Source organism: Macrotis lagotis, chromosome 3 (genome assembly GCF_037893015.1).
Source record: "Macrotis lagotis isolate mMagLag1 chromosome 3, bilby.v1.9.chrom.fasta, whole genome shotgun sequence".
NCBI classification, from domain to species: Eukaryota; Metazoa; Chordata; class Mammalia; order Peramelemorphia; family Peramelidae; genus Macrotis; species Macrotis lagotis.
In genome coordinates, this window is record NC_133660.1 from 232,473,370 (window position 1) to 232,490,384 (window position 17,015).

The 17,015-nt window shown below is 36.9% G+C and overlaps 1 protein-coding gene across 2 annotated transcripts in view; it reads left to right on the forward strand.

Moving 5' to 3' along the window:
- The window catches only part of UEVLD (UEV and lactate/malate dehyrogenase domains), a 74,223-nt gene that overhangs the window by 35,544 nt on the left and 21,664 nt on the right, over positions 1 to 17,015 (forward strand). For both annotated transcript variants that reach the window (XM_074230146.1, XM_074230145.1), the window contains exon 8: positions 15,685 to 15,855. In XM_074230146.1, coding sequence (XP_074086247.1) covers positions 15,685 to 15,855 — 171 coding nt within the window. The remainder of the gene's footprint in view (positions 1 to 15,684; positions 15,856 to 17,015) is intronic.

Here is a 17,015-nt window from a genome sequence, read left to right on the forward strand (position 1 = left end):
ACCTCAGGTAAAAAATCATAAACATGGAGATGATGCACAATTTTTATGGCTTTCCTTTTATTTCATCTAGAGCAGATTTGGTTTGGTTGTTATATACTTTGTAAAAGTTCATTATGATATGTGACTTATTTTCATATCTTACATTTGAAAGTCTCCAGAGAGAATAGTGACTGACCTTAGTGATCTTTTGGTAGGCCTTTGTGGATTCCCCTTTGGGAGAGCTATGGAGAGCCAGAATTTTCCCAAGGCCCTAGGAGATGTCCTGAGTTATTTATAACATTCTTTCAAATCACTAGTGAACCATTTAGTTGATGCACTCGAGTGAATACTTTGTCTCTTATGACTTGAAGTAATTATTGTGTTTTCCTAAGTCTCTTTTCTGAGATAATGATGTTCCATAATTTGTAGCCACATAACATTAGGAGGAGAATATTGGTGTTAAATGAATTTTTGTAACAACAGTTAGGATCATTGAAATTATGGCACAATTTCTTAAATATAGTCTATCATGATTCTTTCTATTCATTTCTTGGTCCAGTTCATAGTCCATCATTGTTCATCCAGCCTACTGTTCAATTAGTTATACAATAATTCACTTGAATACACGTTTGACTGCTTATCAGAATGTAGGCAAAAGGTACTCCTGTCTTTTTTGCTTTAGAACAGTTTTTTTCATTCCCATGGATTTCACCAAGGAAACTTTGTAGTGTTCCAACGTAATAGGACAATAAACAAAAAGGAGATTTTGGAGAACCTTTTCTTCAGTGATCTGGAAAACCCCTGATTGTAGTGAGGTGGCAGTTCTAAAGATGATTTCCCAGCTTTCCCTTGTTTTGAACAGAAAAAATCCCATTTCTGACATGTTGGAGATGCAAGTTTCCTCCTTTTCAGAGGTTCCAGGGTAGTGATTGGTGGGGAACAAGGTGATATCTGTTTTCTCTGCTTTGAAAGCTATTCTTTGAGATGTTCAGGCCCAGTAATTGAGAGAGGGGTATGAGAGTAAGGGACTGGTATATTCCCTGATTTACCCAAAGCTAGATAATGAGGGGGACACAAAGCTACCTATCTATGATGCCAGGTGCTATGATTTGGCATGGGCCCAGGTAAAAACTTAAGTATGAGATTACTAGGGAAAGAAAGTGGAGAATGTGGGGGCTGTTTTTAGTCTGGTAAACACTTGTAGATTACATGTAGAATACATGAAGTAGACAGAATTCCCAGGGAGTTCAGAAGAAATACCAGGTTGAGTGGCTTTAGATTATTCTCCCACATGAGAATTCAAACACCTTATAAATGTACGTTTTTTTGGAACTCCCTCTTCTCCACTCCCTGCTTATCTTTAAGAGACAATATCTTTCCAATATACAAATTCTAAAAAGACCTTACACTGTAGTTATAAATAAACATATCAATGCATGTATGTTTTCTGTAACAAGCAGCATTGCTTCGTATACATTCTTCATTGTGAAAAGTATAACACTTGTAGTTCTAAAATTTATTAAGTAAAGTCATACCTTTATATACATAATAAGGAGAATTATAGAACTGCAGAGCTCAGACATTATGAAAACATTCAAACATTTAATGTTGCATTAACCCTATTTCATATTTCATGTTGACAGTGGCAAACATCTCTCTACCAGTTTGAACATCTCACATGTTTATCACATTGTCATTGAACAGCAATCTTTGCATTAATCTCTATTATATTTATATATGATTTTCATGTATTTAGGGGAGATAACTTGCCTGAGGAGAGCTTTTAATATTACATTAAGTTCTTTTTATCTAAATTGTTTTTCTAGTTCTGCTCACTTCACCTAGTATCCATTCATGCAGATCTTTGCAGGTTCCTGACACTGGTTCTTTTGGAACTTCTAAAGGCTACTTGCCATCCATGATGCTCGAAGATGGCACTTTGTTTAGCCAGTGCCCAGGTGATGGACACCCCTTAGTTTCTAGTTCTTTGATACCAAAGAAAGAAGTGCTGTAAATATTTTTGTACATGCAGGACCTTTGCTTCCTTATTTGCTTTCTTTTTTTTCTTCTTTTTTTTTAATTTAAGGCAATGGGGTTGAGTGACTTGCACAAGGTCACTAGCTAGACAAATATTAAGTGTCCAAGACTGGATTTGAACTCAAGTCCTCCTGACTCCAGAGTCAGTGCTCAAAGCACTATGCCACCTAGCTGCCCCCACCCAATTTGATTTTTTTAGGAGTGTAGGCTTAGCAGTGGTATTGCTAGGATGAAAAGGCCTACACAGCTTAGTGATGTTTTGGGCAGAATTTCAGATTTCCAGAATGATTTGTACCAATTCATAGTCCTACCAATAGTGTCTTATTCAATTAGTAAGTGTTTATCAGGATCATACTATGTGTCAGACCCTCTGCTGAGTGTTGGGGATACAAAGAAAGGCAAAAGACTGCCCTGACCTCCAGGAGCTCCCAGTCTGATGGGGAGACAACTAACTGGTAAACATATAAGGACCACCAGGCCAAATACAAGACAAAGAAAAGATAGTCCACAGGCTAGTGGGATTTTAACTGGAACTTGAAGGAAGCCAGCAAAGCTATGAGGTTGAGATATGAGGAGAGAGAGAATTTCAGGAATGTCAGACAAACAAACTTCTTAAAGATGAGAAATGGAGTGTCTTATTCAAGGCACATCAAGGACATAGGTGGCATTGAATTGAAAAAGACCTGGGAGGCGGGGGATCAGGAAAGGTGCTTTGTGGAGGTGGGGAATAGGTTAAGAAGAGATTTGAACTTTACTGAAATTGAAAATTTTCATTCTATTCTACATGCTTTTAAAGTTTGAAAGCCCCCTGTTTGGGTGAAAGTCCATCTTTTTCCCTAAAGAAGGATATTCAGTTTTGCTGGGTAGTTGATTCTTGGTTATGAACCAAGATCTTTTGCCTTCCAGAATATCATATTCCAATCCCTACAAGCCCTTAATGTAGATGCTGCCATATGCTGTGTAATCCTGACTATGGAACCTTGGTAGTTGAATTGTTTGTTTCTGGCAGCTTTTAGTATTTTGTCTTTGACTTGAGATCTTTGGAATTTGTCTATAACATTCCTGAAAGTTTTTCCTTTGGGATCTCTTGGGAGGTGATCCAGTGAATTCCCTCAATTTCTATTTTACCCTCTGCTTCTAGGGTCTCAGGGTAATTTTGATGTATTATTTCTTGAAAAATGAAGTCTAGGCTGTTTTCCTGGTCATGACTTTCAGGTAGCCCAATAATTTTTAAGTTATCTCATCTGGATCTGTTTTCAAGGTCAGTTATTTTTCCAGTGAAATATTTCACATTTTCTTCTAATTCTTTTTTTTTGGAAGAGTTTTATTTCTTCCTGAGTTCTCACAAACTTATCAGCTTCCTTTAGTTCCATTCTGCATTTGAAGGAATTATTTTCTTCAGAGAGCTTTTTTATTTCCTTTTCCAGCTGGCCAATTCTGCTTTTTAAGGCATTCTTCTCCTCATTTGCCTTTTAGGCTGCTTTTTCATTTGGCCTAAACTAGTTTTTAATATGTTATTTTCTTCAGTATTTTTTTGTATTTCTTTCACCAAGCTGCTGACTTGCTTTTCATGATTTATCTGCATCACTTTCATTTTGCTCCCAATTTTTCCCTCTACCTCCCTTAATTGCTTTTCAAAGTCTTTTTTGAGCTTATCCATAGTCAGAGCCCATTTTCTATTTCTCTTGAAGGTTTTAGATACAAAAGCTTTGATGTCATCTAATGAATCTCCCATGGAACCAAAGTAATTTTCTAATCAGATTCTATTTTTCTGTTGTTTGCTCATTTGCTCATCCTATGAGTAATTTACCACACTTCCAAGGCTTTTGAGGGTGGGGGTTTGGGACACCCCACTGGGTCTTTAATTCCTCCAAGGTCTTATGAGAGGCTCTGACTGCTCTCTTGTCTGTGCTTTGTTATATGGTTGATCACAGGCTCTCCCCTCTGCCCTGGAGCTGTGAGGAGGGTCCCCCCTTGGCTATGGTAGTATGGGTGCCTAGACTGCAACCTGGATCTGAGTGTGGGTAAACATCTGAGTCCTGCCCCAGGGAGAGCAGAGAGACCTCTGCAGTTCCCCCCCCCCCAAGCCCCGATCCCTCCCACCATCTATGGGCTGGGAGCTCTGGACATGCTGGGTGGCTCTGCTGACTCCTACTCCCAAGTTCTCACTGCAGGGCTGCTCTGAGGCCAGAGTAGAATGCACTCACTCTGATGTGGCAGAGTTCTCTCACCACCCCTTCCATCTGTCCCAGTTGATCTCTGGTCTAAGAGGTCTAGAAACCACCCCCTCTGCTACTGACCCATGCACCTGACCCAGTTGTGCCATGCTGTGGCTGTGGCTGTGCTGTGGCTTTTTACAGCCCCCAGTCCCAGTGGAACAGACCTTCCCTGTGGAATTTATAAATTGTCTTGGACTGGAAAATTGTATCAATCAGTCTTTCTGTGGGTTCTGCCCCAATAAATTTTGGCTAGAGTCATAATTTGACAGCTTTTGGAGTTTTTTGGGGAATGAGTTTCAAGGAATTCCTGCCTTCAGCACCACCATCTTGGCTCCACCCTGGGATTTGAACTTTAAACAGGATTTTATGTTTGATCCTGAAGGTGTCGCTGGAAATTATTGAGTTGGGAGAAGGAGGAGGTGACATGATCATACATGTCATTTAGGAAAATCACTTTAGCAGCTAAAGGGATGATGAACTAATGTGCCTGTTTTCCTGTAGCCCCTCTAAATTCATTATTTTCATTTTTTGGCAACATTGCCATTTTGGTGGATATGAGGGACAATTTCCAAATTGCTATAGTTTTTATTTCTCTAATTATTAATGATGAAGAACATTTTTTCATGTGGCTTTTGATAGTTTGAATTTCATCTTTTGAAAACTTCATATCTATCATTCGTTTATTCTTATAAATTTGAATCTGTTCCTTATATATCTTGGAAATGCTACCCTTGTTTTTTTTAAATTTTGTTTATTTAAGGCAATGGGGTTAAATGACTTGCCCAAGATCACACAACTAAGCAATTAAGTGTCTGAGGGCAGATTTGAACTCAGGTCCTTTGGACTCCAGGACTGGTACTCTATTCACTGTGCCCCCTAGCTGCCCCTAAAATGTTACCCTTGTAAGAGAAACTTGCTACAAAGATTTTTCCCAGTTACTGGCTTCTTTTCTAATTTTAGCCACACCTTATGGTGTTGTTTTTTATAAAAACTTCTTAATTTTATGTAATAAAAATTATCTTTTTTTTAATCTTCTGTTGTCCTCGCTTTCCCTTGTTTGACTATAAATTAGCCCTCTATCCATAGATCTGAAAAGTTGTTTATACTTTTTCTTCCAATTTGTTTATGATGTTTTGTTTATGATGTCTCTCTTAATGTCTAAGTCATATATCCATTTGGGGCTTATCTTAATTTATGATGTGATGTCTACTTTTTGTCAGACTGCTTTCCAGTTTTCCCCACATTTTTGTCAAATGATTGAGCCTCCCCCCCCCCCATAGCTGGGGTTTTGGGATTTATCAAACCCAATACTGCTGTGTTTGTTTATTTAGCTAATCTGATTGCCTTCAAGTTTCTTAGCCAATATTGTCTTTTGATGAGTAATATTTTAAATATAATTGGAAGTCTGATACTGCTAAATCCCCTTCCTTACTGTAACACTTTTTTCCCCATTATTTTCCCCAAGATTCTTGATCCTTTATTCTTCTAAATGAATTTCATTATATTTTTTCTAGTTCTAGGAAATAATGCCTTGGAAGTTTGTTTGGTGTAACACTGAATAATGAATTAATACAGTGCTACTATCATTTTTATTATATTGACTGTGAGAAATTAATATTTTTCAAATAATTTAGATCTGTCTTTATTTCTATAATTCCTCTGTGTATGTTTTAGTTGTAGACTCCTAAAATTTTAATAACATGTTTTAGTTATTTTTAATAGAATTTCTCTTTCTTTTCCTGTTGTTTTTTGCTCTCAGTATACAGAAATACTGTTGATTTGTGTTGATATATTTTATAACCTGCTACTTGGAAAAATTATTTTTCAGTTCCTTTTTAGCTGAATTTCTAGCATTCATTCCATAATTAAGCCATTCTATCATATGTAAAAAAGTAATCATTTTGTTTCCTCTTGGCTGATACATATTCTCTCAATTTTTTTCATTATCCTAATGCCATAGCTAGCATTTCTAGCACTAGACTATAGTATCTTTTCTTAAATTCAAACTTTATTAAAAGACTTTTAATTATCTCCATTACATATAAATATCTTGATTTTTACATGGATACTACAAGTCAGATTAAGGAAATTTTATTTATTTTTATTTATTTAGTATTATTTTAAAATGTATTAATTATTTACTTTATTTATTATTATATTTTACTGTTTTCTATAGGAAGAGATGTTATATGTCAAAAAATTTCTGTATCTTGATAAAATCATGATATTTATGATTTTTATTATTAATATGAACAATTGTGTTTATACCCTCCCTCTTGTTGACCCATGCCTATATTCTTAGTATAAATTTAACCCATTAATATTGTATTATTATTTTTTTTATTTTGGGGGTTTTTTCAAGGCAAATGGGGTTAAGTTGCTTGCCCAAGGCCACATGGCTAGGTAATTATTAAGTATCAGAGGCTGGATTTAAACTCAGGTACCCCTGACTCCAGGGCCAGTGCTCTATCCACTGCACTACCTAGCTGCCCCTCATATTGTATTATTTTAATATGTTTCTATAGTCTCTGCTAATATTTTATTTAAAATTTCTGCATCAGAATTCATTTAGGAAGGTGGTCTATAGTTTTCTTTTTCTGTTTTGATTTCCCTTGGTTTAGGTATCAAGACCATATTTGTGTCAGAGGGAATTTGGTTAAGACCCTTTTTTTGTAGTTTTTCAAACAATTTATGTAAAATTTGAATTAATTATTCTTTGGGTATATCATATACTTCACAAGTCCATCTTGACCCAGGGTTTTTTCCTTTGTAAACCAACTCATTTATGCTTTTTTCCATTTCTTATTATGAAACTGAATTATTTAAATTAACTATTTCTTTTTTTATTATTCTTGACATTTTACAGCTAATTTAGGTTGGTTTCATTGATACAAGTGAGCAAAATAATGTTTAAAAATTTTGTTTATTCACATTTATTGTGAATTCTTAATCATTTTTGGTACTGGCAGTCTTTTCCTTTTTTTGTTGTTAAAATCAATTTAGATAATGATTTTTTTTATTTTCAAAAGGAGCTTTTTATTCAGTGGATTTTTAAAATTTTTTAAATTTTATCCTTTGATTATGAGAATTTCTATTTTTATGTTTAACTACAACATAGTTGGATTTTATTACAAATTACATATAACTGAGAAAGTAATGGGGGAAAATGCAGTAGGCATTATTCTGAAGACATATAAGAATTAAAATGAAATGAAGACTGTAGTTGAAAAATGTAAAAATTTATAAAGATTTTTATAACAGTCACTTAAGTGAAAAAAAAATGAATGGTTCAGATAGTTCGCATCTAAACTGTAAACATTTCAGTGCCAAATCTGCTTCATAAGAAAGTTAAAATGGTATTAAAAAAAAATGGAGGGCTAGATTAGGTATACAAGGAAGCAAGTCCATGCTGGAAACAACACAGTTTGAAGGGCATTAGATTCTCAAGGTATCTGCTAAAGGCTTTTTTTTTTTAGACTTTTGCAAGGCAAACGGGGTTAAGTGGCTTGCCCAAGACCACACAGCTAGGTAATTATTAAGTGTCTGAGACCGGATTTGAACCCAGGCACTCCTGGTGCTTTATCCACTACGCCACCTAGCTGCCCCTCTGCTAAAGGCTTTTAAAAAACCTAATTTTATTAACCAAAAAAAGAGAACTAGTAAATATAAATACTACTGGCTCATTTACTTACTTTTTCATTTTTACAAAACTTTTTTACACTTGCATTATTAAATTAACAGAATTAGTTACACTTGTAGTTAGGACATTCTTATGGGAGTTTGAAAGCAGGGCATAGAAACTTTTGCTAAGGATCTTTTTTGAAATAAATTTTAATTGATATATTGTGCTTTTATTTCCTAAATTTGCCTCTTTAGCCCTCTTCTTCTCCCTTCTGAGAGCCTTCACTTATAAATAAGATTTTATTTTAAAATAGAGAAAGAAAAGAAAAAATTTAACCAATAAATGTATCCTTAAATTTTGACTTTAGTTTTTTTTACCACAACTGTGGACCTACCAGGTTTGCAAATTATTGTATGAATATGTTTTTCATGTGGAGGGGACCAGGCTTGCTCTTTATAATTTTTTTTTGTTTTTTATTTTTTTGTAGTGGTTCTTTCCATTTATTTTATTGTAGTTGTTGGGGAATTCTCTCCACCTCTTGGGAGAAGCATACCACTGAGAGTGAAATTCCAGTCTGATGATTGGAGATCAGTGTGAAAGAAAAGAGATTTATTGACATGTTAAGGAATTTGCTGTCACTAACAGCAAATACAGATTTCCAGGAATTCTGTAGATTCATACAGATCTGGTTTTTATAACAGTTAAGCCTGCTTAGACTATACAGTTAATCAGCAGTATTTTTTTTAGCATTTTTTCACATTATATAGTGGGGTTTTTTAGCATTTTTATACATTATATAGTATTTTTCCCCAATTAAATATTTGATAAACAAATTTAGCATTCATTTTTACAAGATTTTGAATTCCAAATTTTTCTCCCTCTTTCCTTCCCTTCCCTTCTTTCTGAAACTAGTTGACATTTTGGGTTTTTTTTTAATTTTAGAAAGGTTTTATTTATTTTGAGTTTTACAATTTTTCTTCCAATCTTGCTTCCCTCCCCCAACCCCTCACAGAAGGCAGTTTGTTAGTTTTTACATCATTCCCATAGGATGCATTGATCTAAGTTGAATGTGATGAGAGAGAAATCATATCCTTAAGGAAGAAACATAAAGTATGAGATATAACAGAATTATATAATAAGACAATTTTTTAAAAAATTAAAGGTACACAGAAAGTCTTTGGTCTTTGTTCAAACTCCACAGTTTTTTTTCCTGGATACAGATGGTATTCTCCATTACAGATATCCCAAAATTGTGCCTGATTGTTGCACTGATGGAATGAGCAAGTCCATCACCCCCATGTTGCTTTTAGGGTGTACGATGTTTTTCTGGTTCTGCTCATCTTGCTCAGCATCAGTTCATACAAATCCTTTCAGGCTTCCCTGAATTCCCATCCCTCCTGGTTTCTAATAGAACAACAGTGTTCCATCACATACATATACCACAGTTTGCTAAGCCATTCCCTGATTGATAGGCATCCCCTCAGTTTCCATTTCTTTGCCACCACAAACAGGGCTACTATGAATATTTTTGTACAAGTGATGTTTTTACTCTTTTTCATCATCTCTTCAGGGTATAGCCCTAGTAGTGGTATTGCTGGATCAAAGGGTATGCTCATTTTTGTTACCCTTTGGGCATAATTCCAAATTTCTCTCCAGAAAGGTTGGATGAGTTCACAGCTCCATCAACAATGTATTTAGTGTCCCAGATTTCCTACATCCCTTCCAACATTGATCACTGTCCTTTCTGGTCATATTGGCCAGTCTGAGAAGTGTGAGGTGGTATCTCAGAGATGTTTTAATGTGCATTTCTCTAATAATTAGTGATTTAGATCAATTTTTCATATGACTATGGATTGCTTTGATTCCCTCATCAGTACTAGTTGACATTTTGATATAGAGTTAATACATGTGCTATCCTGTAAAACATATTTCCATATTAGTCTCAGTTGTGGAAAAATAAACAGATCAAAAGGAAAAAAACCCAGGAGTAAGAATAAAGTAATTGAAAAAATATGCTTTGGGGCAGCTAAGTGGCGAAGTGGATAAAGCACTGGCCCTGAAGTCAGGAGTACCTGGGTTCAAATCCGGTCTCAGACAGTTAATAATTACCTAGCTGTGTGGCCTTGGGCAAGCCACTTAACCCCATTTGCCTTGCAAAAACCTAAAAAAAAAAATATGCTTTGATCTGCATTTAGAGCCTATCAGTTCTTCACCTGGATTTGGAAAGCATTTTCCTTTGTGAGTCCTTTGTACTTGTTTTGAATCACTGTGTTGCTGAGAAGAGCCATTCATAGTTGATCATCCACAATGTTTCTGATAGTGTGTGCATTGCTTTTCTAGTTCTGCTCATTTTAGTTTGCATCAGTTTATTCAAGTTTTTCCAGACTTTTTAGAAATTTGCCTGTTCATCAGTTCTTATTGCATAAATTCCATATTCCATTCATATACTACAGCTTATTCATCTCTTCCCCTCCATTTTCAATATTTTTCCACCAAAAAAAAGGGCTGCTATAAATATTTTTGCTCATTTAGGTCCTTTTTTAAACATCAGCATTCTGTGCAACTCAGAGAGATAAATAAGTAAATCATTTCTATCAACAGGCGATCACATCGTGGTGAAACTTATGTGAAAACCAGGTTTATTATAGGAGAAATGAACATGCATGTGGAACCCCAAGAGTTCACCATCCATTCAGAAGTTTGGATTTTCATAAAGGGGAGATACCAGGAAGGGATGTGATATGGGAAGGGAAGGGTGTAGTAAAGGTGGCAAAAAGACAAAACTCACAGGGGAGGAGCAGGCAGTAGCAAAAGCTGCATTCTTTTCACTTGGGAATTGCTAGACCATGAAAATAGGAGGGTCTGCTTATCTGCAAAGGACCCCAGCTGCACAGGCATTTTTCCAGCCTAGCCAAGCCTGGCTGGTGCCTGTCTTCCCTCCTAAGGTCACAAAGGAAATCTTGCTTGAGCTGCAAGCAACAAATTATGTCAGCTGAGGGATGGGGGAGAGGGGAACTTTATCCTTAATACATTCAGGGCCTCTTCCAAGCTCTGGTCCAGTGTTTCTGAGAAATATGGTAACTTAAAAAGACAAGTTCAGGGGACGACTTAACAGTCCTTAAATTTCCTAAGAGGGAGAGAAGTAGAGGGGGAAAAAAAAGATTCAACTAAGCAAAAAAAAGGGGGGAATATTTGTAATGTACTTAGCAGGATCTATTATAAGAGAAAGAAAACATTCCTGTTCAAGACCAGGAGACATGGGAAAGAAACCAAACACTTTTATAATTGTAGAAGCTGTCCTTTTTAGACAAAACTTAAAAGTCTTTTATCCAAGGACAGCTGTTACAACAGTGAATGAGACCATCTGCTATTACCATGTGGTTGCATAGGGATTGGAATTCTTTCTAATATTAGGCCACTAAGTGGTTGGAGGGATTTCCACTTTGTCAGTCTATCAAAAGCTAGTTATCTGATTGTGGTTACTATTTTTCTCCCATGAAATCTTTAATATATTGTTTTTCTGACTTTGCTTACTTCATCTGGCATCATTTCCTATCTTTACATGCTTCTCAGAATTCATGTTTATTTTTTACATTACAGTAGAGAGGGACAGACAGACAGAGTGTCATGACTTAGGAACCTGGGAGCCTAGAAGGATGATGTTTCCTTATGCCATATCCCTTTCCCTTAGATTTTCAGCTCTTGCTCTTTCAACACAGCCTTGATCACTAGAGTGTTTTGCTCAAGTCTTTCCTCATAATGACTAACTCATCCCCTTGTCTCAACACAGCTGCTTTAGCCTCCTGATTACCAACTGCCCTCTTCTAAAACTTGCTGCTCTTATTACCCCTGATGCTTCTGCCCTGACTTTTTATATGCCCTTCTTTGGTTACTTGAACCTTATAGTTTTATTTCCTATTCAACCAGATATCAAAATCTCAAAGGGAATGCTGGAAGGGAAAGGGAGAAATCAAATTAAAATCAGAGCTTTCTGAGTATTCTTCTGTGTATAAAACCATGTACATGCATCCGTGGCATCCAGGATGAAGATTATAATTTAGTTAAGGAGACAAGACATAAGTGAAAAACTAAAATAAGAATTAAATGACATTTCAAGAGAATATTAGAAGAGCTATCACAAGGTGGTTCATGATTAGCACCTATAAGTAGGGTTACCAGTAGGTATGTTAAAGGAGGGCCAAACTAGTACTGCTGGGGTTGGTAGGTTCTGTGGAGGTGATAGTTGAACTGGGTTTTATAGAATAGGAGGATTAATGAGACAGAGAGCAAGGGAAAGAGCATTATTTGTGGTGAAAACAATTTGAGCAAAAGGATAAAAAAGGAAAACTCAATGAAAAAATAAAGGTGAAATTAAGTGCTAGATTACCAACATAGTCACAGAGGATGGTTTCTGGGTATTCAGTGATGTTCTGACCTTATCAGTTATCCATAAGAACCACTCAACATGAGCAGTCCCTATGGTGTGGGAAATGAAAAGCCAACACTGGAGAATTCCTGGGTTCAGATCCTGCTTTTGACATATACTGGCTACATGACCCCTAGCAAATCATTTAATCTCTGGGGTTTGCCAGGCAACTCTAAGACTAGAAATTACAGAACAGATGCTTATCTAGGGAATTTCTTCACTGGAAGTCCCCTATGTTAATGAAATCATAGATTTATAACACCCTTCTTCCAACAAAACTTAATTTTTCCTGATATATCTATTCTATATCTAAATCTATTTAAATGCCATACGTTGTGTAATAAGATTTTCTTCTTAAAATTATTTTTATTTTTTGAATTAGTAAGCATTTATTTTCTCTCTGTCCTTACTCTTCTACATTGAAGGAAAAAAAAGAAAAATCAAAGCATCTGTAATAAATTTACAGCATAGTCAAACAAAACAAATTCCCAAATTTATACAACCAAAAATGTATGTCTCATTTGACATTTGTCAGGAGGTAGGTAGCATTCTTGATCATTAGTCTGATCCTACTCATTTTACTCTAATAAAGTTCATAAGAGTAAGTTTTCTCAGGTTTCTCTAAAAACCATCTTTTTGCTATCTCTAATAGCATAATAGCATTCCATTATATTCACATTCCATGATTTGTTTAGACATTCCTCAACTGATGGAATTTCCCCTTTCCCCCCTTAACTTCCCGTTCTTTGACACTACAACAAATAGCTGCTACAAATATTGTTTTACATACGTGTCCTTTTGTTCTTTCTCTCTTTGGGACATAGGCCCATTAGTAGTATTGTTATGTAAAAGGGTATATGTCCAGTTTAGTGACTTTTTGGGTGTAGTTCAAAATTGTTTTAATAATTAAACTAATTTATAGTTCCATCAGCAGTGCATTAACATATCTATTTTCTTGCGGCCCCTTCAGTATTTGTCATTTTGCTTTTTAGTCGTCTGTGCCATAGGTATAATAGGTATGAAGTCTAGCCTGAGAGTTACTTTAATTTAAATTTCTCCAAATTTTAGTAACGTGACTTTTTTTTAATCTTGTTACTAGCTTGCATTTCCTTTGAAAATTGACTTCATAAAATGGAGATTTTCAAGTAGTAGTATATTTTTGTACTTTCCATCTCTCTGACTGTAGTAATAGAGTCAATTTGTGTTCCAAGGCCAAAATTACAAAAAAGGAATTGCTATAAATATATCTTCTATCCATCCATCCATCCATCCATCTATCTATATTCTTTTCAAACAGAAGATCCCTGCTTCTGGATTATCTCCCTGCCTCAGATTTCTACCCATTCTAAGCTGTTTTCCAGAACTCAACTACCAAAGTGTTTTTCCTCAAGGGCTGGTCTGACTCATACACTCATGCCCTTCATTTAATAAATTGTAGAGGTTCTCTGTTATTTCTAGGATCAAACATAAAATCCTGTTTGACATTTGAAGATCTTTATCCCTTGGTCCCTTCCTATTGTCTTCTTATACCTTACTTCCCTCTATGTCCTCCTAAGATCCTTTAACATTGCTTTCCTTGCTGTTCCATGAACAAAACTCTCCATCCTTGGACCCTGGGCATTTTCTCTGGCTGGGCGCTACAGTTGGGACACTTTTCCTCCTCTCTTCTTCCTGGCTTCCTTGGATTCTTTCTGGACTCAGCTAAGGTCAACTGCAATAGAATTACTGATCTCCTCAATACTACTACCTTTCCTCTCAGATTACCCTGGTTTTTTTTGTGCAAGTTGAATGTTTTTTCCTCCCCCCCCCCCCCACTCCCCCTCCTTAGCCCTACTCATTACATTGGGAACTCCTTGAACAAAGGCACTGTTTTTGCCTTTCTTTGTATATCCTTTGTTTAGCGTGATTTCTGTCACTGAATTGGGTATTAATTCTTGCTTTTGGACTAGATTTAAATGTTGCTCTACAGCTTAACCCTGAATGAATGAGAGGATACTGTCCTTAGGAGGTTTTTGGAGTCAGTCTTTTAATGAGGCAATGATCTTGTCTAGTCTCAAGTTCTCTTATCAGAATCTATTTCCGGGTCAAGGTCTTAGTTTTTGTTCTACTCAGTTTTTCTAAAAAAGAAAAGTGAGAAAAGATTATACATTGGAGAAAAACAATTTCTTCATATTTTCAGTTCAACTGACAATTTTTTTTAGAAAGATCCTATTGTCCTATGTAAAATTTTACCATTTTTAAAGCAGCATCAGGAAATCCTTTTTATTTTAATTTTTGCTAGATTCATTTTGCCAAATGATGCAAAATTTTTCTTTTTCCTGCTGAAATTAGTGGAAACAGAGCTCTTCTTTATCTTTATCAGTCCTCTATTCTTTCTGTGCTGAAGACCAGATCGTATTCTCCTCAGAGGTTCTAGGTCTTTTTGAGTTAGGGTCTTTCCCTAACAAGAATTTTTCTATGGATCCACCTTTCCGCTGACCCTTCATTTTGCTGAGACCTGAGTTGGGGAGCGGCTGGTTCACCTGGGCTTGGGATCACTAAAGGCTTTACTCACTGAGTGCAGTTTCTCTGGCTTGCCAGTAGGAGGTGCTGGTTGCTTTCTCTGGAGTGTCTGTGACCTTGGTTGAGAGACCTCCCTTTGCTTGAAGGGAGGAGTTGGAGCTATTGAATTCTTTTGCCTTCAATCCATGGTGGGCTTTACCCTGGCCTGAGGTCATTCCTCAGCTGGGCTGGTTCTTCTGCTCACACACCTGGGCCTGAGGCAGAAGCAGTCTGCAATTGTTTGTTCGGGAAGAGGTCTGAGCTGTAATGGAGGTGTGGACTCTGTTCCTCAGACCAGAGGAGCCCAGGGATGATGTGTGCAGCTCTCCTGCACTGGGACTCTCCCCCCAACCCTGTCCACAAGCTCCCGGGGGCCAGCACCAACACCAGCACCTCTGCTCCCTAGTTGACTCAAGCCCCTGCCGTCCAGCCCCACCGCTGATCCAGCAGGTCCAGCTCTCGGGGCCCTCAGACTCCAGGTTCCAATTCTGCTGTTAATCTGGTTTATCCTCCCTATGAGCCCAGACTCACCCCCGGAATTCGGCCAAGTGCTGCTGGGGGAGACAAATCCTGAGGTAGATGTGCTTTCTCCTGGCTTTTCTTTCTGGTTTTTGTGGGTGAGATTTCTTTCAAGAGGTTTGTTTCATATGATAGATGGGAAAAGATCAGGAGACTTTAGAACTGTGCCTGTCTTCTCTCTGCAATCTTGGCCATAAGTCCGAAAAAGTATCAGTACTCTATTCTTAAAACATCTACAAAAAGGGCCTATATTGCAAAAACAGGACTTATTTGTTATTTTAGAATTGACAAAAATGTTAAAAATTGAACCTTGCTTTCCGAATATTTTCTTTATTCATCAGACTTGTCTGCCTCTCAGAATTCCAGAGTGGTGATCCTCACAGTTAACTCCTTAGGCGCTTCTCAGACCTACCTTGATGTCATACAGAACAATGTGGACACATACAGGGAGCTCGTCCCAGCTCTAGGACACCACAGCCCACAAAGTGTCATACTTGTTGCTTCTCAACCAGGTAAAATGGACATCTGCTTTTTTTTAATTTATTTTAAGAAATATAGCAGTAGTCATCTTCCCATCTTCTTTCTCTCAGAACTATTTAATTCAGGTGTCAAAAAGTCAGAAGCCCCTCAAACATTGGGCAGTACCCCCTTAGTGAACCTTCAGTACTGCTGCATCTTTTGCCAAAGGGTTTCACATGGCTATAGCCTGGGGCAGACCACAGATGCTAAAACATGATTGTTACTCCAATAAGAGTTGAAATGTATTCAGGCATCTTCAAGTCTCATAACACATGATCACTCTGTGCTCCTATCGACTGTCCTTTGTTTGATTCCTCAGAATAAGATTCAGTCAGGTTTCTGGATATTCAGAATTGTCACCTCAACCTGTCAGCAAGAAAATACTCAGAATTCCACTAAAATATAATTCAATTGAGCATTTTTAACATGATTTGTAAAGTGTCTTTTGATTATTTTTCTTTGTTCTTTTTTTTAAGGTTTTTGCAAGGCAGTGAGGTTAAGTGGCTTGCCCAAGGCCACACAGCTAGATAATTATTAAGTGTCTGAGACCAGATTTGAACTCAGGTACTCCTGACTCCAGGGCCGATGCTCTTTGCACTACGCCACCTAGCCACCCCAGAATTTTTTTTTTAATAATCCTTTTTGAGACTTTGTTTCCTGTTCACTAAATAAGAAGTAGTCTCCTATGATCATAGATCTAGGCTTAGAAGGGGCCTTAGAGGCCACTTGGTCCAGCTCTAGAGATTGTAGTCTAAGGAGAGCCTTTCAGATCCCATTGAAGCTACCTCATGTTGGCTTCCCTATAGAAACAAAGTATTCCATTTTGGTTTTATTCTAGCAGAGTGCCACAAAGTCAACACTTTATCATTTCTTGGCTCCCAGAGCTTCAGGCAAACATCTGCACCAAGACTTTGGGGACATCCTCAGTATACACAACCTTCACTACTGTTATTCTTATTGTAATAAACAAAAAGGTAGGGGTGGAGGGGGGACTTTTTTAACACTCTATTGAGAAGCCCTGTGATATAATAAATAGAGAGCCAGCATGATGTCAGGCTGATGTGGGTTCAAGTCCTGTCTCATAGAAAACAGCAAGATGACCCTGGGGAAGTTACTTGACTTCTTAGGTAACTTTAAGACTATAAATAAGGGA